Here is a 27,341-nt window from a genome sequence, read left to right on the forward strand (position 1 = left end):
AATATAGCCATGGTTTATTTAAATTTTTTAAAAGAAAGAATTAAACAGTTACCACATGACCCAGCAGTTCCCTTCCTAGGTATATTCCCAAGAGAAATGAAAACATACATTCATACAAAAAAGTGTACACAGATGTTTATAGCAGCTCCATTCACTATAGCCAAAAGGTAGAAACAACCCAAATACCCATCAGTGGATGAATGGAATTTTTAAAATGCAGTATCTCTGTACAATGGAATATTGTTTTGCTGTAACAATGTAACAAAGGAATGAAGTACTGATACATGTTACAATGTGGATAAATCTTGAAAACAGTATGCTGAGTGAAAAGAAGCCAATCACATATTATATTTATATGACACGTCCATTTTATATAAATTCCATTTAGACTCCATTTATAAGAAATGTCCGCACGGTGGCTCACGCCTGTAATCCCAGCACTTTGGGAGGCCGAGATGGGCCTATCACCTGAGGTCAGGAGTTTGAGACCAGCCTGACCAACAAGGAGAAACCCTGTCTCTACTAAAAATACAAAAAATTAGCCGGGTGTGTTGGCGCATGCCTGTAATCCCAGCTACTCAGCGACTGAGGCAGGAGAATCGCTTGAACCTGGGAGGTGGAGGTTGCCGTGAGCCAAGATTGTGCTATTGCACTCCAGCCTGGGCAATAAGAGCGAAACTCCGTCTCAGAAAAGAAAAGAAAAGAAAAGAAATGTCCAGAATAGGCAAATCCACAGAAGCAGAAGTAGATTAGTGGTTGCTAGGGCTTTGGGGAATGAGGGATGATAGCTAATGGGTATGGGGTTTCTTTTCATGGCAATGAAAATGTTCTAAAGTTGACTGTAGTGATGGTTTCTTTAAATATGCTGGAAACCACTGAATTGTAATGTGTAGATGGGTGAATTATATCTCAAGAAAGCTGTTTTTTTAAAAAACACTTGAATAAATACTTGGAAAATAAGATTTCAAGAGGCCAGATGTGGTGGCTCATTCCTGTTATCACAGCACTTTGGGAGGCAGAGGTGAGAAGATTGCTTGAGCTCAGGAGTTCGAGACCAGCCTGGGCAACATGGCGAAACCCTGTAACTGTCTCCACAAAAAAATACAAAAATTAGCCGGGCGTGGCTGGGCGCGGTGGTTCACACCTGTAATCCCAGCACTTTGGGAGGCCGAGGCGAGTGGATCACTTGAGTTCAGGAGTTCAAGACCAGCCTGGCCAGCATGGTGAAACCCCTAAATATACAAAAAAATACCTAAAGAAATTAGCCAGCTGTGGTGGTGTGTGCTACCAAAAAATACAAAAAAAATTAGCCAGCTGTGGTGGTGTGTGCTTGTAATCCCAGCTACTTGGGGGGCTGGAATGGGTGGATTGCTTGAGCCCAGGAGGTCAAGGTTGCAGTGAACTGTGGTGGCACCACTGTACTCCAGCCTGGGTGACAGAGTAAGACCCTGTCTCAGAAAAAAAAAGGCAAAAAGAAAAATGTCCCTTGATCCATTCTCTCCTGCTGTCTCCCCATTTCTCTATCTGCCTCCTATACACATATCCAGCAAAGCATCTCAAAAAAGAGGTTTCATGCCTGTTCTCTTCTTCTCTGCCCTCACTTCCTCTTCAACCCACTCTGCCTCGGCTTCTGCCCCCGTCACTCCACTGCATCTATGACCTCATCTCTCTTACCTCCCAGAGCCATTTGGCACTACTGGCTGCTCTTGAAACCCTCTTGGCTTTCCTTCCATCTCCCTGGCTCTTCCTGCTCAGCCTCCTTCTGAATGTCTTTTGGCCTTCCCCGGGACTCGGGGCCGGGCCTCTTCTGTTCCCTTCTTCTCTGGTGACATTGCCCAGGCCTGTGGTGTTAAATGCTAACTGGCTCCCAAATTGGTGGCTCTAGCCCTGCCCTCTCTTCTGAGTTCTAGACGCACACATCCAACTGCTTACTTACCCCCTCCACTCCATCGCCTATGGAGCACATTTTATTTAGTTTGAAAGTAGAACAGTTTGTCTTTGCCCCCTACCCTATGCCCATTCCCCATTACCAACTTTCTAGAATCACTCGTTTCATCTCTTTCCCTCTCAGTACCCCCTCTCTCCTTGTTTGTACCTGCAAAATACTTTTGGAATCCTCTTTTCCATCTCCACGTCACAACTCTCACCCTCCTACCAGGCCTCTACCAGGCCTCCTACCAGGCCTCTGCTGCTCTGAGCATCTGTGGTCGGTCCTTCACACAGCAGCATGTACAGTCTTCAAATGGGAATCAGATCATCCTAAAACCCTTGGATGGCTTCCTGATGGCCTTAGAATAAACCCCACACCTTTCCAGAGCCGATAAGGCCTGGCACGATTGGGCCTCTGTTTATTTTCCAGCCCCATCTCCTACTCAGCAAAGAGACAGTGGAGGATAGAGGCAATAACATGTTTCTCACTGCTGTGCGTTTGGCGTGTGGAACACGGTGGTATGCAGTACAATTTTAAGACACTGCTTTCACTGCAAGGATGCCGCAGAGCCTCCCTGTTGGCTTCCAGTTCTGAAGAAAGGGAATAATTACTAAAATAAAATTTTAACAAGGCCAGGCACAGTGGCTCACGCTTGTAATCCCAGCACTTTGGGAGGCCGAAGCAGGTGGATCACTTGACTCCAGGAGTTTAAGACCAGCCTGGGCAACATGGCGAAACCCCATGTCTACAAAAAATACAAAAAATTAGCCAAGCATGGTGGTGCATGCCTGTAATCCTCCCAGGTACTTGGGAGGTTGAGTTGGGAGGATCGCTTGAGCTTGGGAGTTTGAGGCTGCAGTGGGCTGTGATTGTGCCAGTGTACTCCAGTCTGGGCAACAGAGCAAGACCCTGTCTCTAAAAAACAAAACAAAAACTTTAACGTGGAAGAGATTGGCTTATATTGGTGAGAAAAATGCCAGACAGGACCTACCTTATAATGGAAAAGAAAAACTACTACACCTGATTTGGAGGTGACTAAGACCCCACTAACTTTGCATTTTCTTCCCAGCAACAGCTGAATTCAGCAGTTTCTTTTTTTTCTTTTTGAGACAGGGTCTTGCGCTGTCGCCCAGGCTTGAGTGCAGTTGCATAGTCTCAATTCACTGCAAACTCCACCTCCTGGGCTCAAGTGATCTTCCCATTTCAGCCTCCGAAGTAGCTGGTACTACAGGTGTATGCCACTATGCCTGACTAATTTTTTTTTTTGTATTTTTCAGAGCTTCTTTTCCTCAGTTTCATGGCATTAGTTTGCCTGTGGTAAGTTAGTTAGCTTCTTCGTTAACCTTTGTAGCATTCATAATAGACTTTTTTTTTTTTTTTTTTTTTTTTTGAGACAGAGTCTCACTCTGTTCCAGGCTGGAGAGTAGTGGAGCAATCTTGGCTCACTGCAACCTCTGCCTCCTGAGTTCAAGCGATTCTCCTGCCTTAGCTTCCCAAGTAGCTGGGATTACAGGCACGTGCCGCCACACCCGGCTGGTTTTTGTATTTTTAGTAGAGATGGGGTTTCACCATGTTGGCCAGGCTGGTCTTGAACTCCTGACCTCAGGTGATCCACCCGCCTTGGCCTCCCAAAGTGCTGGGATTACAGATGTGCGCCCGGCCCATAATAGATTTCTTTCAGAGGGTCAGCATGTCTGTGGCTATTAAGGCACAGAAAGATAGTGATGGTACTGGCTACTGTACCTGTTGATAGGGGCCAGCCAGGGTTTACAAAATTCTGAATTATGTGGGACTCAGGTGTATGATTTCACCACCATCAGGAACGTAGCGCTGACTCTCCATGGCATACATGAGCACTTACCCCAGCCTTTTCAGAATGCTTTCATGAGCAGCCCTGTAGGAGGCATTGTAGTTGCTTGCCTATTGAGATGTGTTTTCAATGGAACAGGTCTCTTAAATAAAATAGGTCTTTTTTGTTGTTTTTTGTTTTTGTTTCTGTTTTGAAACAGGGTCTTGCTCTCTTGTCCAGGCTGGAGTGCAGTGGTGTAATCAGAGCTTATTGCAACCTTGAACTCCTGGGCTCAAGCAATCCTCTTGCCTCAGCCTCTTGAGTACCTGGGACTATAGCACACACCACCATGCATGGCTAATTTTTTTTTTTTTTTTTTTTTTTTTTTTAATAGAGATGGGAGTCTTGCTTTGTTGCCCAGGCTGGCCTCAAACTCCTGGGCTCAAGCGATCTTCCTGCTTTTGCCTCCCAAAGTGCTGGGATTACAGGAATGAGCCACTGTACCCAGCCTATTTAGAGTTTATTGTGAGTAACTTTTTGTTACTTCCTTGGCAGGAGAGTACCCTTGTGATTCTTAGCCTAGTAAAGTTGTTGCATCCCGATATAAGTTGAGAAATATTTCAGGAAAGAAATACGCCCAAGCTTTCCTGTAACACCATTTTGGGAGTCTGTGCCATAAAATCCTACTAAAGGCAAGATCCTGCTAGCTTGAGGCCCTTCTGGTATATCTAGTATCTCCCATCCCCGGATTCTATCTGTAACTCCTATGTGGGTCCTACTCGCCTTGCACCATCTACATAATAATTGCCTGCATTGATGTCCTGGTTACTGGCATGTACCGAGCACTGTGCTAGTGCTATACCTGCATTCTCTTATTTCATTCTCACAATATCCTTTGAAGTAGATAAGGACAGTTATCCCCCATTTACTGATAAGGAATCTGAGGGTGACTTGACCAAGGTCACAGTTGGCAAATGACAGAGCTGGCGTTTGAACCCAGTTTTCACTCCAAAGCCCAGACTCTTAATGTATTACTTCCATACCGAACTTCCTCAAGTCGTTTAGAATCTGTCCACTTTTATTTTATTTTTAAACCTTTTTATTTAACAGCTCAACCACTGAAATTTCAGTAAGGAAAAGAAAAAAGGTGCCTTCTACTCATGCTTTCTGTTTATATGCCATTAAGACAGGATGGAAAGCCAGTTATATGTATCTAATAGCAGGGATAGTACAACCCTTCAGTTATTGCCCTTGACCAAGGTTTAGCTGTGACACTGTTTCCCTACTTGCATTTTGGGCCCATGAGGCTCTAAGTTGAAACCTCAGTGCGTAAGAGAATTTCAGTCATCATTTGGAAAACAGACAAGTAACCGTCGCCTTTCCATCTCCTAGAGTTGGAAGAGGCTCAGGTCCCCCTCCTCCCTCCCTTGCTATAGGCCTTCATGCCCCGAGGACTAGCAGACAAACGAGGACCTGAGGAATGTGATGCGGTTGCTCTTTTAAGTCTCATCAACTCCTGCGATCACTTCGTGGTTGATCGAAAGAAAGTCACAGAGGTAAGAGCTTTCAGATTCAAAAGCATACCCTGAGTCTGTTGGGTCTATGCTGTGAGAGCCAGTCATGAGATACACCTGTGATGCTAAGCCAGCCATGCGGGTATAGCACGTAGTAGTTCCCCGAAACAGTGGTGTACAAAGAAAGTTAGACTTGGGTTCAAAGTTGGCATCACTAAGCAAGCTAGTGTGATGCCAAGCTAGTCTTGGCATCACCAAGAACCCCAGTGCAAACGCAGTCAAGAGTAGTTCTCCTGAATTAGTTTCCTAACAACTCATTGTACCGTTTGCCGCTGAAGTAGATGAACCTAAAAGTCTCTTCCCTGTTCTGCCATAAACAGAACCAAAATAATTTTCCTTATTAAAAAAAATACAGAACATTGCATCATTCTGCCTGTTGTATGCCAGCGTTGGAATCCTACCCTTCTGAATCTCATTGGCTAAGCAGCTGCAAGACCAAATGATATGGAACTGAAGAAAACTTGAATACTGATGGTAACAGTGTCAGAATAGATCACTGTGCTTGTTAGATTTCCTCTGGGAAATTTAAATTTTTCTCTAGTTCACCAGAGAACAATTCATACATTTATTACCCTGAAGGTCATTGGAAAGAGTATATAGCTATACCTGGATTATTTATAATAGGTAGAGAAAATGCATGTATCTTTTGTCTGCATACCAGCAACTACCAGGATTGAGACTCCTTTATGATATCAGCAGAAACAAAGAACTATCATAGTAGTTGAACCCTTTGATATCTTTTAACCAAACTGTGGAAGACTATATGAATTATATATTAATACATGATTAGACAAGACCATTTTTCTAAAGATAGTGGCCAAAGTTTATTTTCTTTTCATCATGGTTTCCACATCAGGAAACTCCCTAGACCCAGCTTCCTGGTGCTCCGACAGTATTTAAAAGACTTTTGTGTTGGCTGCTTCATCCTGTGGGTATACCCAGAGCCAATGAGCTTGTTCTTTGGCAGGTTGTTTTAAGTTAAGGGATTTTGGGGGAATGTGGAATATCCAGCTGGCCACAAGACTTCAAGGGCTAAGGATAGTTGTAGGCTTATTTGTATTTCTTACACTCACTAATGTTTATTTGTGTGACTGGGGATTGAACAATCCCTCAAGCCTCAGCGGCACCAACAGGTACCTACAGGTTATGTTAGGAATTTCGGGATTGCTTGGAAATCAGCTCCAGAGACTCAAGGGAGAAAAGGCTGAACTGTTACCCAGGAGCCATCTTTTTATTCCTAGAATCCTGTGGCCATAATCTGACTTATTGTCATGTCTTATGTGCCCTGCATGATTTTTAAAAATTTCAAATTAGTTGTCATAAAAATCTAAATTTCCAGTTTCTCATGAAAAATCAGAAGATCTGGGAACATAGGCTCATACAACTCCCATGGCAACAAGCCGCATGTTAAGTAGAGGCTGCCCCTTCAGATAGGGCCTCTGCTGTCCAGTTAGCTCTGAACCAGTCTTTTAGTAGGGAGATGACTCCTTACCATTACACATGGCCAGCTTCCCTCAGGCTACCTGCCTGACCCTTGAAGACAGAAGGAGAACTTCACTTCTTGGTGTCTGCCCTCTAGACAGGATGGAACTAAATATGGATCTGACTTACGGGGCTGGAGGTCTGAAGTGTCCTCCACTCTGATACAGGTACATGCCAGCTTATGCCCATGATCCCAAGAAAGTTCCAGGCCTTCTCTTCTGACGACTGCTTTTGTTAATTTGTAATTAACAAAGCCTTTCTATGATTTTTCTTTGGGGTCAAAGATCTCAGTTTACCCCATTGTTTGATTTTGAAGCCTTTTATCTTTTTGTCTTTCTGCAGGTAATTAAATGTCGTAATGAGATCATGCACTCTTCAGAGATGAAAGTATCTTCTACGTGGCTTCGAGATTTTCAGATGAAGATCCAAAATTTTCTGAATGAATTCAGGAACATCCCAGAGATTGTGGCAGTATACTCCAGAATAGAACAGGTAAAAATCATGTTTAATAGTTCTGGCATACAGAATGAAGGGACAGAAAACAACAACAGCCACACATTTAGAATTTGAAGTTTATTAGATTTAACCTAAATGTTAGAATGTAAGCAGGGGAAAGAATGCTGATATGAAATCTGCAATTATACTGGGCTGAGAAACTTTTCTGTGGTCACGGTGCACTATTAATATGGATCCAGTTCATTATGTTTAATTACAAATTATTTGAGTAATTCAGTGGAATGCATTTTTCATGAAATCAGTTCATATATTTGTGTGGCAATCCCTCAGCTGTTGACATCTGACTGGGCTGTTCACATCCCTGAGGAAGATCAGCGAGATGGGTGTGAATGTGAAACGGGAACTTACCTGAGTGAGAGCCAAGTCAATGAAATAGAAATGCAGTTACTAAAGGAGAAACTTCAAGAGATATATCTTCAAGCAGAAGAACAAGAGGTGTTGCCTGAAGAGGTAAAAGAAAAGTGTTATAGGCTCCGTGTGAGTAAACAACACAAAGAAAGATTCTGGGGAGGAAGAGTAGCTCATCTTAACAAATAATTAATGGTGGTTTTGATTTATAAGTCAAATAATTTCCAGAAGTGTGAATATGCTTTTGGCACAAATTAATATTACCTCTTAACAAATATTTTCACTTTCACATCAGCAAACATTTGAGTGCCTAATCTGTGCCACAAAGTGGAAAAATCTGGTAAGGGCTACAATAGAATTCTGAAAAAAATGCTCCAGACGTTCTCTGCTGGTCAGGGGGATTGCCAAAAAAAAAGATTTTGCTAAGAAGATGCTGTTGAGCTGTGACTCACAGAATCAAATAAGAGTCTGACAAATTGGCAAGAGAAAAAGATGATTCTTGACAGAGAGCACAGTACTTGCAAAAGCAGGGAAGGATAGTCTAAGCCTGGGCAAGGACAGGTGAGCACAGGAGCCATGGCCAGGTTTGAGGATGGTAAAGTGGGCTGGAGCCACATGCCAAAAGGTTTTCTAGGCCATGCCACGGGGTTTTGGCTTCATTCCCAAAAAGCAGTCAAGAAAGGGTAATAGGATCAGATACAGCTTTTAGAAAGTTAACTCTTGTGGTAGCTGGAGGTTGGATGAGTGGCTAGCAGCTACCCAGAAGGCTCTTGCAGTCGTGTGAAGGTGAGAGAGAACAGAAACTAGGGGCTGTGGAGGAACTGGATTCTGGAGGCAGTGCCTGGGCAGAACTGATGGATCTTGGTGGCCAGGGAGATTACTTGGAGCATGGCATGGGGCTGGAAAAGGGTGGAGAAGGTAGGGAGGGGAGTGTTTAAAGAATCATCAATGTTTCTAGTTTAGGACCTGCAGGCTAATGATGGTCTAAACTCCCAGGTACAGGAGGAACAAATCTCCTTTGTCACATGCAAGGTATAAAATAAATTAACAGTAGTTGAATTATATTCCAGCAGGGTTCAGAAATATTCCAGCACTGGCTGGATTAGACTTCTAGATCACCAGGAGATCTTGGAAAAATCATTTCACCTCTCCATTCCTCCTTGTCCAAGGAAAGTAGTTTTGCTGGTTACCTCATTAAACATAGGGAGGGTTTATTAAATGCAAATTCACGGAACCATGCTCCTTGCAGGTCACTATGCCTGTATTAACCATTCCAGCTTTGATCCAGGCGCTTCATTCAGCATGGTGAGCCCCTTTAGCACAAGGACTTGGTACCCCTGGTTTTTTGGGTGTGCCTACCATGGTATACCATAGGTATTTAAAATGATGTATTAGAATGTTTAATCTTCTCTTTCCTAAATCCGTGTGTTTCGGTTCCTGTCTTTATTTTATAATGCCATTAGAGCCCCAGTTTTCTTTCTGCTGCTGTTTTCAGAAGCTAGAGCCAGGAGTTTGTGTCAGTTGAGAGCTGGAAGGGAACCTGGCAGTCATCTTATATCCCCTGCTTTGCATGTGAGGCAAGGGCCCCAAAGAGCTTGCACTGGGGCTGAGGGCTGGCCCGCAGGTCTCCCCCTTCTGATCCTGTGGCTTCCTGCCTGCTGTGCTGCAGATCTTATATACTGAGGAGCTGGCAGCTGTAAGTTTTGAACCCCCATTATCTCTGTTTTACAGAAAGGAAATAGGGATTAATTGGCTTGTTCTCTGGGTGGAGTCTCTAGGTGGAGTTAATAAATTCTCATTTTTCATGCTTTCTCTTCAGCAGACCTTGGCATTTCTCATAATATTTCAATTGATCAAAATGTGAGGATTGATTGGCATGTTATCTCAAAAAAGTTGGAAGTCAGGTTTCTGTGTATATGAAATTTGACGACTTCTGAAAGCTCAGTACCCTATATGATTATCCATGTTCTTTCGGGTTAGTTGCCAAAGTCAGAGGATTTGTTAAGACCAGATTTCAATGAATCTAAAATGCTGTCAATTGTAAAATATACCATTATTTCAGTTACTTCTAAGAAAGAAAAAACAATGCTGCCAGTTTATTATAAGACACTATCAATGGTAAGATGCATTCTCATTTGAGATGTTAGAATAGGAAAAAATGTGCATCCTGGGATCAGGAAATACAGTGATTATATTATGACCCCAGGGCTTTTGTTATAAATGTTATCAAGAACTATTTCTTGTTTTTGTTAAAACAGTAGGGGTAAAGGCGAGGTGCGATGGCTCTGACCTATAGTCCCGGCACTTTTGGAGGCCAAGGTGAAAGGATCACTTGAGCCCAGGAGTTTGGGACCAGCCTGGGCAACATAGGGAGACCCCATCTCTTGAAACAAACTAAGAAACAAACCAAAAGAAGTAGGGGTAGGGTTAGAAAGCTAAGTTGAGAAAAATGATTGATGGTAGTAATTCAGTGTGACACCTCCTGCAAACACATCATGGAGTGCCACAGAGAGCTCACCATCTCCACAGTTTTCTATTAGTTTGGTGAACCTTAAAGGTATAGAACAGTAGAAAAAGTGGGCTCACGTTAAAATACACTGTGCATGTATTGCTGTGATTGTGAGATTTTACTCTGCTGCGGAGCCAAATGGCAGTAGCAGCTGCTCAGCCCCTTGTAACATGGAGTTTGTGTCGGCCATGGGCTCATCTGCCCCAGAATTCGGCTGCCACCTAAGTGCCCTTCACATAGTCCTGCCAGCCCTCATTGCTCTGTTAGGATCTGGGAGTTAAAAAAAAAAAAATCCAACTAAAGTACATTGAGCACAGTTAGTGGCTAAAAAACATGAAAATAATTTTCACAGACTTTAAAATCAAGACTGATTTCTTAAACCCTGGTGAGGGAGCCACCTTCACAGAGACCTGCAGGGAAGCTTAGGGATAAGGGACGATGATAGCGTGTACTCAAGGTCACTGGGGAAAGGATAGAAAATGGCACTTCATTCGTTATATTCAAGAAATTTTTATTGAGCACCTACTGTGTGCCAGGCACAGTTCTAGAAGCTTGCTATGCATCAGTGAGTGAAACAGACAAAGATCTCCAGAGTGGGAGACAGATACTAAACAGTAAACATAATAAGGTCATGATGTGGGGCAGTAGAAGGAGAAATCCAGTGTAGAGCAGAGGGAGGGTGATCAGGATTGGCAGAGTGGGGACGAATGTCAGGTTGCAGTAGAGTAATTAGGGTGGCCTCTTTGAGAAGGTGAGACTTAGCAGTACCTTGAAGGAGGTGAGGATTAACCATGCGTGTATCTGGGGGAAGAGGATTTGAAAGAATAGTGGGTGAAGAGGTCAGAGAAGTGAAGGGAGCAGAAGCAGGTCCTACTGGGCCTTGTGAGCCATTGGGATGACAAAAGGAGCCCCTGGCTGCAGTGGTGAGGGTACCCTGGGGTACTGGAGGGGAGGGGCCAAGATAGAAGCAGGGCGACTGGTAGGAGGCTACTGCAGTGGACCAGGTAAAGGATGGTGGTAGCCAGGCTGAGGGTAGAAGTGTAGAGGTGATGTGAAGGTGTGCCAGTGTGGCATGTGAGAGAAAGAAAGCGATCAAAGCAAGGCCAAGAGTTTTGGCTTAGGTGACTGGAAGAGTGAAGTTGCCGAGCGTCTTTTGCCTCTAACAGTAGACCAGCACGTAGTAGACTGTGAGTAAATTGGACATTTATTAAATGAATGTAGTTAGGGAGGAGGGAATGGACCAAAGCTGCTAAGTGCTTTTAGTAGTTTATTTCTGATCCTCACCAGAATCCTAGGTGGTGTTGGTATCATCATCCTTAATTTGTGTACCTAGAAGTAAGCTCAGAGAGGTCAAATGTCTTGGCAAAGTCACACAGCTAATTAAGTGACAAAGCTGGGCTTCAGTGTCCAAGTCTGAATATTCTACATTCCACATTTTTCTAGTACTTTCAGTTTTTCCATCTCTACTTTCTCCTCCCCCTTTACATATAAACATACAAAGCCTTCTCTGTTCTTAATACTTTTTTTTAAGCCTCCTTTTGATTCATCCTGCCAACCCCAAGCTAAAATAATCACCCCATCCAGAACACCTCTTAAGCACATTTCAAGAGTAAATGCATTTGTTGCATTTCACAAAGGAGAAAACAAGTCCAAGAAATGTCAGCTATGGGACACTCATGTTGAAGATAATGGAAAAGAAAGGCAATTTGGGATGGAAAAGTGAACTGAAACCTTGAACAAAAGAAAAGAAACTAAGTAGAACAGAGCACATCAGTCCTGAGAGTCTGCAGGGGGGGTCAGGAGGTGGCAGCAGAAGGACCACCGTTCCCAGGTTATCATGTGAGAAAGTCTCCGCACAAGTGGAGGGGCACCCCACTGAGGGCAAAAGTCTATCTGGGAGTATGCGTGTGGTGCCCAGGCCCTGCTGGTGCCATCACGGACATCTGATCAGAGCCTCAGGAGGACCCTGGGGTGTGTCTAGGGCACCGGGCACGGTCACTGAGAGCTAACGATGCAGTGCCCACAGTTCCTAACGCATGCTGTGAACCATGTCATCCGTGTGATCTTCATTTCACATGTCTATGGCTTTTAGATTTATTATTTAAAGCCCAAGCATCTTGCAGGAGCTCTAGGCTAGTTTCCAGCTGTGTATTAACCAGCTCCTGAAGGGCACATTCCCGGTCTACTTACTGACCAATCTGAAACCCTCTGATCATCTGCAGCTCCTCCCTGTCCCTCCCCACTCCCTGTGCGTCCTGGCCACAGCCTTAGCCAGTCATTCACCTCCCTCCCATCCCCAGCGTCCATCATCTGGCATCTGGCTCTTTCATTTGCTTACTTCACAATAACGTGAGTATTTGCTGGGGTTCCACACCAGACCTACTGCATGGGAATCAGTGACGTACACTCTGCAGTTTAATAACTACTGCTCTCTTAGGGCAGAGTGCTCCGTTACTTTTCTTCATTAGATTTATATAACCCTGACTTGACTTGCAGTTGAGGGTTCCCCATTTAAAAGCATTCATCGCTGGGCATCGTGGCTCATGCCTGTAATCCCAGCACTTTGGGAGGCCGAAGTGGGCAAATCACCTGAGGTCAGGAGTTTGAGACCAGCCTGGCCAACATGGTGAAACACCGTCTCTACTAAAAACAAAAATTAGCCGGGTGTGGTAGCAGGCTCCTGTAATCCCAGTTAGGAGGCTGAGGCAAGAGAATCACTTGATCCCAGGAGGCGGAGGTTGCAGGGAGCAAGATCGCACCATTGCACTCCAGCCTGGGCGACAGAGTGAGATACTGTCTCAAAAAAAAAAATACACACACACACACACACACACACATATACATACACACACACGTATATATGTATATATCCATATGTATAATAATTCAGGTACAGAATTCAAAAGAAAAGGTCATTTTATTTATTTATACACATACACGTGTGTGTATGTATAAAATGATGCCCTTTCATGTAAAGACAGAAAGTTTTAAAGCAAAAAAATGGAAGGAGACAAGCAAATACTCCCTTGTGTACCCCCAGAACCACTTATCCTGGGCCACTATTTTTTGAGTGGAGGATGCTTTGTTTTAAAGGGTTTGTTTTGTTTTTGTTTTTCAAACTTTAACCTGTCTGTGGACAGATACCTGTAGCCAAGATTTCTGTCTCTTGGGCATATGAGTAGGAGCCAGTCTGGGAGCTAGTGGGTTTTTCATTTGAATTACAAATCTGCTATAAAATCATCTAAGCTGTACATTGCATGGTTTCCTCTTGCAGCTCTCAAATCGACTAGAAGTGGTGAAGGAATTTCTGAGAAACAATGAGGATCTTAGAAATGGCCTTACAGAAGATATGCAGAAGCTAGACAGCCTCCGTCTACATCAGAAACTGGATTCACAGGAACCTGGGAGACAGACACCTGACAGGAAGGCCTGAGGTGAGTTCAGGCAGATGATGGTGTTAAAGAAGGACAGAATTGCCCCATCTCTTTCATGTCTGTTCTCTCATGTGAGGCCATCATGAACACACAACAGTCTAATCTGAAGTTTGTCCTTATTGTTTCAAAGAGAGGACACTGAGGTTTGTGTTCGTTCTCTACTTAACGGTTCTTAAGTCTGTGAAGTAATTCAACATCAACTCCCTGTTTAGCCAAATATACCTGAAGTCATTGGTCTAGAATTAAATGAATCAGCTTTATAACATAATCAAAAAGCATTTCTGCCTTAAAATGACACCATTGATGCCTGGCTCTTACCATGGCATTAATAGCAATTGATTAGTTTCCATAAGGAGAACTTCTTAAAATGAGTAACTATCTTCAGCATTTTACTTTTTTCCCCTCAAATTAAAAAAAAATCAAAAAATCAAATCAAACATTCTCTTTCATTTTAGGTTGCCTGTCAACAAAAATCAGGCATGTTCTGTGAAAGTCAGCATGGCTTCCGTCTCAGACATCCTTTTCTGTGCAAAAGGAAAAAGTTACCAGACTATTGTACCCAGACAAAAAGGAATTTTTGTTGTTTTGTCCTGGACTTTCCTCTCTTTGGAACTATTTTAATATTTGTAAACTTGGGGTTGTATAATCTATTGCAATAAAAAATATTAGATACTCTTTGCCAAAACTTGATACCAGGCCAGGCGTGATGGCTCACACCTGTAATCCCCAGCACTTTGGGAGGCCCAGGCGGGTGGATCACCTGAGGCAAGGAGTTCGAGACCAGCCTGGCCAACATAGTGAAACCCCATCTCTACTGAAAAAAAAAAATACAAAAATTAGCCGGGCATGGTGACATGTGCCTATAATCCCAGCTACTCGGGAGGCTGAGGCAGGAGAATCGCTTGAACCTGGGAGGCAGAGGTTGCAGTGAGCTGAGACCATGCCACTGTACTCCAGCCTGGGCAATAGAGCGAGATTCTGTCTCCCAAAAAAACAAAAAACAGCAACAAAACTTACTACCATCCAGGGATTTTTTTGCTATTTAAAAGATGAATTTCTTTTCTGGTCCTAAACTGTAACTGCTTAACTTAGTAAAGGCTGTGTGTGGCCAGGCCTGTGCCAGAGGCTTACCTGGAGTGCTCCACCCACTAGCAGGCAAGTCCTATTCCTATTCACCCAGGATGCCCAAGGCTGGGCTGGGATATAAATGCTGGGATAGGAAAGAAATATTTCCTTTTTAGAGGAAAGCAAGAAGAAACATTGCCTGAAAGGCGATTTTTCTAGTCGTTTCCAATTAGTACAGAAATGTTACTGCCTCTGGGTACAGTGGCTCACGCCTGTAATCCCAGCATTGGTGGGCGGATCACTTGAGCCCAGGAGTTTAATACCAACCTGGGCAAGTTGGCGAGACCCCATCTCTACAAAAAAGTTAAAAATTACCTGGGCATGGTGGCACACACCTTTAGTCTCAGCTACTCAGGTGGCTGAGGTGGGAGGATCCCTTGAGCCCAGGTGGTCAAGGCTGTGGTGAGCTATGATCATGCCACTGCACTCCAGCCTGGGTAACAGAACAAGACCCTGTCTCAAAAAAACCCCAAAAAACTGTTACTACTAGGTTGGAGTAGCCTAAGGCAGTAGGGCAAGGAGGTGGGCCCAGGCTGGTCTGTGGGGAGCTGAAGAATGGTGACTCGAGTGACCAGTGGACTGACAGGACCCAGGCCAGCATCACAAGCAGGGATGTCAGGCAGGAGCAACGGAGCTTCTCGCTTGGCAGCTGGTTTATGGTACACATTTGAAAAGTAAGCTCCTGGGGCCTGGCCTCACATGCTCAGTGAACATTTGACTGAAGGGCCCCTCTTAGCTTGGGAGTATTCCCAGGCCTAAATGTTAGTTATGCTATTAACTAAGCCTGGTCCTTCATTACAAAATTTAAAAATGAAATTGCATCATTCTTGTGGAAATTCAAAGACAAACATTTTCTTTCAACAAATTCACACATTCGTTCATGCTTTTTCTATACCTTTTACCCCTAAAGTCATCCACTCCTGACTTCCTCCTGCTGGTTTCCCAAACTGCGCAATGACTGCCCCATCGTAGGCAGTGGTCTGCGGAGTCGGCCTCACTTTCACCTTTCCCCGCATCTACTTGTTTCCAAGGCCAGCGGTACTTAACTGGGTCAAGTTGCCTGTGGACCTTCAGGAACAGAATTGCCATGTTCCTCGCTGCCTGCAGGAAGGGCTCCATTCCAAGCCCAGTGAAGATGTGTGCCTATCCAGCCGCCTACCAAGGATGTCATCTGTAGAATGGGTGGAGGGCAGGGGTTTATTTGGTGTACATTTTTATGTTAAAATGCACTTAATATCACTCTGGAAAGCCCAGATGAGTGCAGATGTGCCTGTAACTTCCTCCTCTAATCTGTCCAGGTAGTATTTAATCTTTAGTCTTACATTTTCTTTCTCCCTTCATTTCATGGAATTCCTTGAGAAAACTTCAACAGTAAAGAAAGAAATTTCATTCATCTCACAACTCTTCCAAATGAAGAAACTTAGCGAAATATTTCCGAGCTTCTAGATGTGCAATACAAAACTTGGGATCAAATGGAATCTTGATTCATTAACCAATTTAAGATCTGACTTCTAATTTTAGGAACTTTGGGTTATGAACGCTTCCATTTTATACCTGTGTCTAGTTAGTTTGCCCACAAGCTTTTATCAAGGGTCCACCATGTGCCAGCCCCTGAAGTAGATATAAATACAAGGATGTGTAAGGTATGGATGATGGTATACGAGCTGTCATCTTACTGGATTTGTCCGCTCTGATAAAGATATGGTTCCGAAAACTTTTTAAAGCCCCAGAGAGGACTTTAAGGCAATGTAGCATCATATATAGAGACATCAACCTGTTGATATCTTTCTATTTAACGGAACTGTGCACCTGGGCACAAGGGTGTGCACAACAGGATGTGTACAGCAGCACTGTTAAAGTGTAGCGCATTATACTACAGGATCTTATGCAACTGTTGGAAAGAATGAAGCGACGCCGCACTGTGGTCGTGCAGTGGTCTCAGACATACTAACTAGAAAAGCAAAAGGCTTAACAATGCATAGCAGTCGCGCGCGGTGCCTCACGCCTGTAATCCTAGCACTTTGGGAGGCTGAGTGGGGCGGATCACCTGAGGTCAAGAGTTTGAGACCAACCTGGCCAACATGGTGAAACCCTGTCTCTACTAAAAACACAAAAAAGCCGGGCATGGTGGCACGTGCCTGTAATCCCAGCTACTCCGCAGGCTGAGGCAGGAGAATCGCTTGAACTGGGGAGGTGGAGGTTGCAGTGAGCCGAGATCACACCACTGCACTCCAGCCTGGGTGACAGAGGGAGACTCCGTCTCTAAAAAACAACCAAAAAAACAAACACAAGAAAACAATGCATAGCAAGCTATAATATTGTTTGTGTTTTAGAATAGTAGAGGTCTGGAAAGTTGTTTGCTTTTCCCCAGTTTTTTTCGCTGTGTTACCTCTGTAGGAAATTGAGGTAGAGGGGAGAGTTAGAAGGAATATTTGGTTTTTCTGTTTTATATCCTCCTGGGTGAAATTTTTATAACAAACATGTACTGGTGTATTTTGAATGTTTTTAAAATTTTATATTTCAGAATAATAAAATATAAATTCAAACTGCAAGCTGGCTGTGTCGCATTTCCTGGGCTATGTTGTAGCCTCCATTCCTCCATTTTGTAGCTCCACCTCCAGGGTCACCTGCAAATTGTCAGGGCAGTGGGAAGAAGCCCAGCACATGGATCACTTTCTGCATAGGGCTCTCTGTTTCATTGTGAACCGCCTTGTCTTCTTCGTCCAGCAATATGATTTGTTGTCAGCCTCTCCCTGGGACACAATATGTGGTTCATAGTTTTGAAAGAATTAGAGGAAAAAAATGGTATTAGCATTATAGTTGCAAAGATAAAGCAGTTCTTTGGATTTATCCTGTTCTTCACCAGGGAGCTCAGAGTACCTAAGGAGGAAGACATTACATATTCAACTCAGAGTAAAACACCTGATTCTGGGAAATGACTAAAGTGCGTTGGTGACAAAAACTGGAAAACTAGCTCTGCCAATTCAAAAAATGTTACTGGCTTTATAAAGTTGTGGAGGTCTGTAGACAGTTTAAATTGCCAAGGTTAGAAAGGATTACGTTTGAGAGTTTGGGAAGATTATGAAATGATTGTTACCCTAATGATTTAAAAGGTTCATTTTTATTAAAGTATGAATTACCTATTTGGCTTTAAACACTAATATCCTAGGCAACAAAGGGTTAGCTCACTTAGTTGGGTGGGCATATTGTGAATTAGATGCCCTAAGCGGAACATTGCATTATTGTGGAGGTGTTGCAATCTTTTGGACATTTCCTTGAATTGTTTTGACCTCTAAATTGTAAGTATAGAGTAATAGGAAATTAGCAGCAGAGATTACCTCCTTTTCCCTCACGAGGTTAATTAGAAACCTACCTGCTCTGAAATGTCTTCAACAGACAGTGGCCTTTCATTGAAATAGACTCAAATTACAAAATGCATATTGTAAGACAACCTAAAAATATATTAATTTCTACTTATGAAATTGTTAGTGAAGTGGATATAAAGTTACTCATTTCATAACTTTAAGAACTGGTTTTTAATACTGCATTGTAGTCTGAATTATCTAAAACATTAAGACCCACTGTTATCTTCCAGAGATTTCTGCTTCTCAAACCCATGCTCTATATGTGCATGTTAGCAATGACCACAAAACAGTAAACTGAGCATTTTGTGACTTCTCTTTGGGAAGGTAGGCAACAAATTTACATGCTTTACTTTCCTACTGACTACCAGAAAGGCATGAAAATTATTTTAGCACCACATGTGGTAGCCAGCATCCAGGATGGCCCCTAACAATGCCTGCTTCCCATCCTCGTATTGTCCTCCCACAGTGTACCAGAGTTGTTTTGTGTGAACACAGCAGAAGTGATGGTATGTAACTTCTAAGATGAAGCTGTAAAAGGCTAGAACTTCCATCTTGGGCTGTCTCTTGGAACACCACTCTGGGGGAAGCCATGTCACAAGCAGCCGTATGGCGAGGCCCAGATGACAAGGAACTGAAGCCTCCTGCAAACAACTATGAATGAGCTTGGAAGTGGATCTTCCAGCTCCAGTCAAATCTTCAGAGACTGCAGCCCCAGCTGACAGCTGAGAATCCCTGAGCCAGAAGTCCCCCACTAAATCACTCCCAGATTCCTGAACTTCAGAAATTAAGTCAGGTAACTTTTAAACTGAGTGTTGGGGGTGATTACATGGCCATAGATAATTCACTACTTCCCCATAGTTCGTTTCCCACCCACCCCCCACCCCCGTCCCCACATGCAGAATTTCATGAAACACAGAGACTGCCCACAAAGAGGACTACTGCTTTAATGCCAGAGAAGATAAAGGGGAATCTTCTAGAATTCCACAAATGTGCCCGTTTTGTCCAAGAACTGATGTCTTCAGAATCTTTGATAGTGCTTTTACATTTCTTTGCATTTGAAAACTCTATCTAAAGCAGGGTCGAATACTTCTGAACACCTACTTTGGGGTTCACCAGTAAACACTCTGGAACTTTCCGCATCCTTCAGAGGCAGGGGCAGGGAAAATTTTGGGGTCAAATCGTAGAGGGCAGCCTCTCCTATGTAGGTAATCGCCTTAGCCTACTGCCCCACTACCCCACCCTTCTCGTTTCCCTTTTCTCAGCTCTGTGATTTAAGAGTCCGTAGGAACCCCCCAAGATTCCTAGGGGAATACTCCGAGCTGCCGCTGTTGACCACTGACCCCTCACCCCCAGCTCTAGCTAGCGTTCGACAGAGTGATAGGTAACCAGTTCTGCAAACTGCCATTTCCCCCGTTTTTAAGGATAAGAAAAGGAGGAAAGAATGATTTTGTCCTTTTACCTATTTACCTAGAATCCCAGGGTTGATGGCAATTGTCCCCAGAATTGTTTATCCTGTCTCCATGGCTAATTCTATAATTGCTCTCCGTCACCAAGAGATCCTAGGTTCTCTTGAGGACTCCTTAAGGCTACACTGTACCTCACGACATTCATTTAAAACCCACTTCGAAACATTTCCCTCAGTAGAAAGAGCCCCCAGACTTTTTTTGACGTACAGATTTGTGACTGCACCAAGTTGTGAGTCATGTGTGATACTAAGCAACCCTGTTTGCCCTGGACATCCAAAACAAGTAACAAAAATATGTTCCCAAGAGAGCTTTAAGAAAAAACAAAAAAGCTGTGAAGTGCTTTACATTCAAAGTCTTCCTCCCCCATATTAAACTATCTTGAGTTGCAGGTCCTGTGAAGAGAAAGACCAGCTAATCCATCCTCCCCTTCTAAAAAACATTTCCAGTTTACAAAAGAGGCAACACTCAACTTCAGTTCAATGTTACTTTGTATTTCTTTATTAATCAAACTGCAGGTTTAAGTCAGATTCGCACTGTTTTAGAGTCAAAACCGAGGTCTTCATTGGCCTTTTTTCAGGAGGAATGACAGTTCAGTGCTTGTGACCTGCAGAGATGAGATCAGGCCCTCTCAGTTCTTAAGAAGCTTGTTTCGGGGGCTGGGAACCCGGGCTGGTGGCGGCCGCGACGGCGGAGTGTCGCGGGCTTTAGCCTCGGCGCCGCCGCCGTAGTAGAGTAGGTAGCGACTGGCCTGCACACTCTGCGCCATCACGTTAGTACAGTGGCACGTCATCAGCAGCAGGTTTCGAGGCTGTACGCGGTAGGCGAAGTGCCTGAAGATCGCCGAGTACAAGATGAACGCTGTCGTCATGCGGCCACTGATGATCTCCAGCGACGCCTTCATGTCTTTATTTTTATTTTATTTTATTTATTTATTTATTTTTTTGAGGCGGAGTTTCACTCTTGTTGCCCAGGCTGGAGTGCAATGGCACGATCTCGGCTCACCGCAACCTCTGCCTCCCAGGTTCAAGCAATTCTGCCTCAGCCTCCCTAGTAGCTGGGATTATAGGCATGTGCCACCAGGCCCAGCTAATTTTGTATTTTTAGTAGAGACGGGGTTTCTCCATGTTGGTCAGGCTGGTCTCCAACTCCCGACCTCAGGTGATCCACCCGCCTCGGCCTCCCAAAGTGCTGGGATTACAGGCGTGAGCCACTGCGCCCGGCCTGCCTTCATGTCTTTAAAGGCAGCCAGCGGAAGGCCCCAGTCGAACACGGGACCCCAGAAGTGAGTGCTGCTCACGTATCCCCGGAACTCCTTGCTCTGGAAGTGATCTCTCATCGTTCACCACGGTACCGCTACCCTCGCCATGATGGAATAGCCGTAGGTGTGCCTACGGACCGACAGCCAGACCACAACGAAATAGAGCGCAAAGCCCAGTATCCGCAGCCAACCCTGACTGGGCGCACGCTAGCAACCTCGAGCCTTCGCGTGGCTGCCATAAAGTGCGCCGACAGCACGTGCAGCTGTTCTGTCGGAATGAAAGGGCATGGTTTCACCCTGGCGCCTTCGCGTTGACTGCCGTAAAGTGCGCCGGACCGCACGTGCCGCTGTTCTGTTGGGGCGAAAGGGAGTGGCCTCACCCACGCGCCTCTGCCTGAATGCCGTTAAAGTGCCGCGGACAGCACGTGCTCCTGTTCTACGGGGGTGCAAGGCCGTGGCTTTGCCGTCGCACCTTCAAGTAACTGCTGTAAAGTGCTCCAGACTACATGCCGCTGTTCTGTGGGGATGAAAGGGCGTAGCTTTGCCCTCACGCCTCTGCATGACTGCTGTAAAGTGCTCCACAAGCACGTGCAGCGGTTCTGCCAGGGTGAAGGGGCCTGGCCTCATCCTCGCACGTTTGCCTGACTGCCCTAAAGTGCTCCAGACAGCACCTGCCGCTGTTCTGTGGGGGTGAAAGGGTGTGGTTTCACCCTTGGGCGGACGTGACTACTGTAAAGTGCTCTAGACAGCCTGTGCTACTGTCATATGTTCCTGTGGAGGTTAGGGGAGGGGCGCAGCCTCACCCTTGCACTTTTGTGCCTTCCATGGACTGCCATAAAGTGCATACAGCATGCGTGCATGTGTGTGTCCTCTGGCAGAAGTGGAACCACAGCCTCAGCCTTCGTTCCCCACAGGGCTGCAGCCGCTTTTAAGTGCTGAGGGTTACTCGTGCCACCCGGAGAGGAGTGGGTCAGGCTACCTGCTTCTCAGCCATGCGAAGGGAAACTACTTGTTCTGACTAGTCCCTGGACAGTGTTGACTAGATGTTGATACAAAATTCCTCAACCAGGTTCAGAATTTTAGCCCTTACATAATTTGCCTGAGTGTTACTTGCAGAGACGGTGACATTTCACCTTAAGATTTTAGCATCTGTCTCTTAAAAACAAGGATGGACCCCTACTTAACCACAACGCAGTAATCCACACTATAATATGCAGAGCATATTTAAATTTTATAGCTTTACGGCTTTTTTTTTTTTCCTTCTTGTTGGAGGGGGAAATCAGGATTCAATCAAAATTCAAGTTTAGTTGACTCCTTTGATTAATATTTAATCTAGAAGAGTTCCCTGGCTTTTTGTGTTTCATGACATGGACATTTTTGGAGTCCAAGCTTGTCGCTTTTCAGAATGTCTTTAAGTTGGATTTGTCTGTTTTCTTACTAGATTTAGGTTAAACATTTTTTGATAAAACAACTTCACAAGAGATGTTGTATTCTTAGTGCATCACAATGCGAGGCACATGACGTCACTTTCTTCCAGCATTGGTGGTACTAAGTTCGGCCACTTGGTTAAGAAGTTATCCGCGGAGAAGCTGCGAAGATGGCGGAGTGAGGCGTGCAGCTATAAACTGGCCTCTGGGCCGGGACCCCGGGAGGCTGAGTGCGTCTGTTGTACAGTGCAAGGAGAAGAAAAAAAGAGATCGGCCAGAGGAAAGGAACTAACCGAACATTCTTCCTCCCTACCTTACAGAGGGGAGTGGTCATCTACACTAAAGCAAAGGTCCCTTATCACAGGAAGAAAAGTTTCCTTGACCATTAGGTGCTTTTATATTCATCTCAGAAACAAAATTCTGAACTCAGGACTTGGCAAATTCAATACAGAGGAGCTCCTAGGATTCCAGTTATCCTGCCAACTTCTCCAGGAAGAAAGAAACAACTCGCATGGGTCTTCCGCTGTTTGCTTAATTATAAAGAGATCATTTTGCAAGCTGAAGGCTGAGTTGCATTTGAAACAGGTGCTTAGCTGGTGGTATTGGTGAATACTTTTCATTCCAAGCAAGAAGACTAAATAAGTAGCAAGTATGGATGACTTCAGGGTTTAAAAAAAAAAGTCTTCCAGTTTCAACCACTACCATGATAAGCACAGTAGAGACTGCAGCAGTAAGTTCCAAATATGTGTTTCTAATTTGACGTGAAAGATACTAAAAAATTATATTTATATATTTAAGTCCTGGCTCATCCTGTGACATAGATTTACTGAATAAGAACAAAGGCCCAATTTTGAACAAAAACCTAGGTCGGATGCGATGGCTCACGCCTGTAATTCCAGCACTTTGGGAGGCTGAGGTGGGCGGATCACCTGAGGTTGGGAGTTTGAGACCAGCCTGACCAACATGGAGAAACCCTGTCTCTACTAAAAATACAAAATTAGCCGGGTGTGGTGGTGCGTGCCTGTAATCCCTGCTACTCGGGAGGCTGAGGGAGGAGAATCGCTTGAATGCAGAGCGGGCAGAGGTTGCAGTGAACCGAGATTGCACCACTGCACTCCAGCCTGGGCAACAGAGTGAGACTCTCTCGCGCGGGGGGTGGAGGGAGGAAAAAACCTTTGGACATAGAGGAGTCGGTGGTGGAGAGAGGAGGATGAGAGAATTTTCCACAGAACTCCTTTTCCCTAAGAAAAAGAAGCAAACATGCCTCGTGCAGTGCCATCTGACTTTATGGTGTTTCACATTATATAGTTACATTTTTTAAAACGCATAATATTAACTATTTTCCTGCAACCCAAGGTGGATACTTGGATGTTTTATTTTATTTATTTATTTATTTTTTGAGGTGGAGTCTCGCTGTGTTGCCCAGGCTGGAGTGACTGGTGCAATCTCTGCTCACTGCAATCTCTGCCACCGGGGTTCAGGCGATTCTCCTGCCTCAGCCTCCCAAGTGGCTGGGATTACAGGCGCACACCACCACACTTAGCCTGATTTCTTACTCTAGATATTAGGCATAATGTTAGGCTGAAAAGGCTGGGACTCGGGTACTTTCCCCAGGTGGGACTGAACTTTCTAATCAGAGAATGGGCCTCAGAAGCAATGTTCCCAAACTTGTGGTTGGGTCATTGTAGATTCAGGGTGTGGAAAAGAAACCTCAAACAAGAAAAATAATTACAATAAGAAATTGATTTTCTTTTTTTTCCACAACAGTTATAGGTTATAAAGAACAGACTATCGTAGAAAACTGTCCTTGCTTCCACATCAGCAGAGGATCAGTATGTTTTGTCAGGTCTTTACATAAGAGTGAAACCTTTATTTATGCTTCTTTGTGAGTAGAGAATAAATTTTAAAACTAATTAGATGAAATTAAGAACAGAGAGTATTGGAACATCTCTGTGTTTTCTGGAATGTTTACTCAGATCCACGAATGCTGTGATGCTGGGAACTTAGGGCAGATTCACCAAAATTTGAGAGTGATAGAAATGGCCCAAAATGGGAAATGTTGAGCACTCTTACTATTAGTGAGACTGGTCAATCAACCCATTTGAGATGGGTAAAAAATACTTTTAGTAAAATACATATTATATATAAAATATTTCTTTGTTTTGAGAGCAGCTACTGAGTGATAAAGCATAGTAGAAATAACTTTGGTTAAAAGTAACTCAAATTTTTCTCTAAGTAATCTACCTACTTCCTGATGTTTTTCTTTAATATTTTGGAATTGTTCAAGACAGAATGGAGCCTACATATGTGGGTTCCACTGGTATGTTGAAAATGTCATATCATGGAGAATTTGTACCTTCCAAGTGTCTGTTAACCATCTTCTCTGTGTACTTCTGGCATCTTTTTTGGTAGGATCATTTGGCAGGAGGTAGAGTACCTGTACTTTTGGCACCATTGAAACCAGCTCTGGCCCACTTGTTTGAACAGCTATCAGACTCAGCGTCTCCATATGCTTTATGTTTTTTCAGTCCACAGTTGAGAGAACCAGTGTTTAATGCTCTTTGAAATTGTTTCTGTATCTTCCATGGCTCAGACAAGATGCATTTAACAAAATGGATATATTCCCCCCCAAAAAAAGAAGTTATCTGCCGGATTTCTCCATTGTAAAGTTACCTTTTCCCTTCAAATAATCCGGGGGGAACTGCCTTGAGAGTGTATGGATATTCTATTCTCCAGCAACTTTTTTTTTTTTTTTTTGAGACAGAGTCTTGCTCTTTTGCCCAGGCTGGAGTGCAGTGGCACGATCTTGGCTCACTGCAACCTCCACCTCCCAGGTTCAAGCAATTCTCCTGCCTCAGCTTCCCCAGTAGCTGGGATAACAGGTGTGTGCCACTATTCCCAGCTAATTTTTGTATTTTTCATAGAGATGGGGTTTTGCCATGTTGGCCAGGCTGGTCTTGAACTCCTGACCTCAGGTGATCTGCCTGCCTCGGCCTCCCAAAGTGCTGGAATTATAGGCATGAGCCACCGCTCCTGGCCTCTCCAACAGTTTTTCACCTAATAGTTTTGATATCTGTGGATGAAAAATCTTTAATGACAAAACTGGTGATTATTTTTCCAGTGCTTTCTGTTTTTTCCAATAAAAACAGCAACTGTTGGCCAGGTGCAGTGGCTCATGCCTGTAATCCCAGCAGTTTGGGAGGCCGAGGTGGGAGGATCACCTGAGGTCAGGAGTTCAAGACCAGTCTGGCCAATATGGTAAAACCCCATCTCTACTAAAAATATAAAAATTAGCCAGGTGTGATGGCACGTGCCTGTAGTCCCAGCTACTCGGGAGGCTGAGGCAGAAGAATCGCTTGAACCCCAGAGGCGGAGGTTGCAGTGAGCCGAGATTGCACCACTGCACTCCAGCCTGGGAGACACAGCAAGATTCCGTCTAATAAATAAATAACAACAACAAAAAAAATAAAAACAGCAACTGTTGAAAAGCGATTGAATATGCATTGAAATACTAATGCTTTATGTAGTGATTTACACACAAGCCCATTGTACCTTTAAAATTAATATTCATTATCTGTGTTCATTTACACCCCAAACATTTTACAAATATGGCTTAAAAATATATAGTATAGCCATTCCTCCAAAAGAAAGTGGCATAATTTTTAGACAACTATTTTAAAATGCGGAGCTTCCAAATATGGATGAATGGTATACTGTTATAAATCAGGTCAGTATAAGTTTGAACTAATAAATCAGCAAGCATGTGTTGAATGACATTTTAGGCCTACACTGCCAGATGCTCCAATGTCTTAAAAGAAATAGAAGCTACCGCTCCTTGTCCACAGAAGCTTTCAGTACTTACAGACTGTCTCACATAAGTTACTTGGTTTTGATCACCTATTGCTGTATAACAAATCACCCCAAAACTTAGTGGCTTAGAACAAAATCTTTTGTTTTACTCCCAAATTTACCATTTGGGCAGGACTTAATAGGGACAGCTCATCTGTCCCATGCATCACCAGTGGGGATATTTCAGCCTGCGGCTTGGAGGATCCACTTTGAAAATGGCTCACTCACATAGCACGCTGATGCTGGTTACTGGCTGGGAGCTCAGCTGGGGCTGTTAACTGGGGCCAGTTTCTTTCCATGTGGACCATTCCACAGGGTGCTTAGGCTTCCTCACAGTATGGTGGCTGAGTTCCAGGAGTAAACGTAACAAGAGAATCAAGTAGAAGCTATCGCGTAGGCAGAATTCTAAGATGGCCCCAGTGACCCTCACCCTTGTATAATCTGCACTTGAGTGTGAGCGGAACCTATGAATAGCATTAGATATTATTCCCATGATTACATGACAAAAGAGATTTGGCAGATGTAATTGAGGTTTTGAATCAGTTGATCTTAAGACAGAGAGATTCCCCAAGTGAGCCTCCCCTAACCACAGCAACCATTTAAATCTGGGTCTAGAGGTCAGAGACCAGAATTCAGAGATTCAAAACGTGAGAGGGATTTGACGTGAAGGATATTCTCCATAGCCGGCTCTGAAGGTGGAGGTGACTACATGGCGAAAAATGCACGCAGCTCCCAGCTGACCAAAGAAACAGAGATCTCAGTCTTATGACCATAAAGAACTGAATTCAACCAACAATGTAGTGAGCTTGGAAGCGGGTCCCCACCTCAACTCTGATCCTCCAGGAACTCAGCCCAGCTAACGCCTTCATTTCAGCTGTGTGACACCCTGAGCAGAGAACCAAGTCATGCTGTGCCCAGAATTCTGACCTACAAAACCAAGAGCTAATAAACAGGTATTGTTTTCAGCCACTAAGTTTTGGGTAATTTGTTGCATAGCAATAGAAAACTAACATAAGCTATATTGGTTTTTATGGACTTAGCCTCAGAAGTTAACATGACATCACTTTTTTCATAGCCACAAGGCCACCCAAATTCAATGGAGGGTAGATAGACCCACTTCTCAAAGTTATACTTCAAGAAGAGCATAGGAACTGGGTGCAGTGGCACACACCTATAGTTCCAGCTACTCAGGAGGCTGAGGTAAGAGGATTGCCTGAGCCCAGGAGTTTGAGACCAGCCTGAGCAACAGAGCGAGATCCCATCTCTAAA

General features: G+C 44.1%; 2 protein-coding genes across 6 annotated transcripts in view; one reads left to right on the forward strand and one right to left on the reverse strand.

Moving 5' to 3' along the window:
- The window catches only part of CXHXorf38 (chromosome X CXorf38 homolog), a 30,051-nt gene extending 3,010 nt beyond the window's left edge, over positions 1–27,041 (forward strand). For 2 of the 5 annotated variants that reach the window (XM_011772811.2, XM_071089105.1), the window contains 6 exons: positions 5,156–5,275; positions 7,118–7,267; positions 7,562–7,741; positions 13,423–13,582; positions 15,618–22,953; positions 26,688–27,041. In XM_011772811.2, coding sequence (XP_011771113.1) covers positions 5,156–5,275; positions 7,118–7,267; positions 7,562–7,741; positions 13,423–13,581 — 609 coding nt within the window. In that variant the 3' untranslated portion in view covers position 13,582; positions 15,618–22,953; positions 26,688–27,041. Of the gene's footprint in view, positions 1–5,155; positions 5,276–7,117; positions 7,268–7,561; positions 7,742–13,422; positions 13,583–14,037; positions 22,954–26,687 lie in introns of all 5 variants that reach the window. The other 3 variants (XM_011772818.2, XM_071089103.1, XM_071089104.1) reach the window with 3 other exon arrangements.
- Positions 20,174–20,904, reverse strand: LOC105499943 (mitochondrial pyruvate carrier 1 like). Its single transcript, XM_071089106.1, is given in 3 exon segments — positions 20,174–20,226; positions 20,229–20,433; positions 20,764–20,904. Coding segments are annotated over 3 exon segments (399 nt in total).
- Positions 27,042–27,341: the final 300 nt, after the last annotated feature.

Source organism: Macaca nemestrina, chromosome X (assembly GCF_043159975.1).
Source record: "Macaca nemestrina isolate mMacNem1 chromosome X, mMacNem.hap1, whole genome shotgun sequence".
Taxonomy (NCBI): domain Eukaryota; kingdom Metazoa; phylum Chordata; class Mammalia; order Primates; family Cercopithecidae; genus Macaca; species Macaca nemestrina.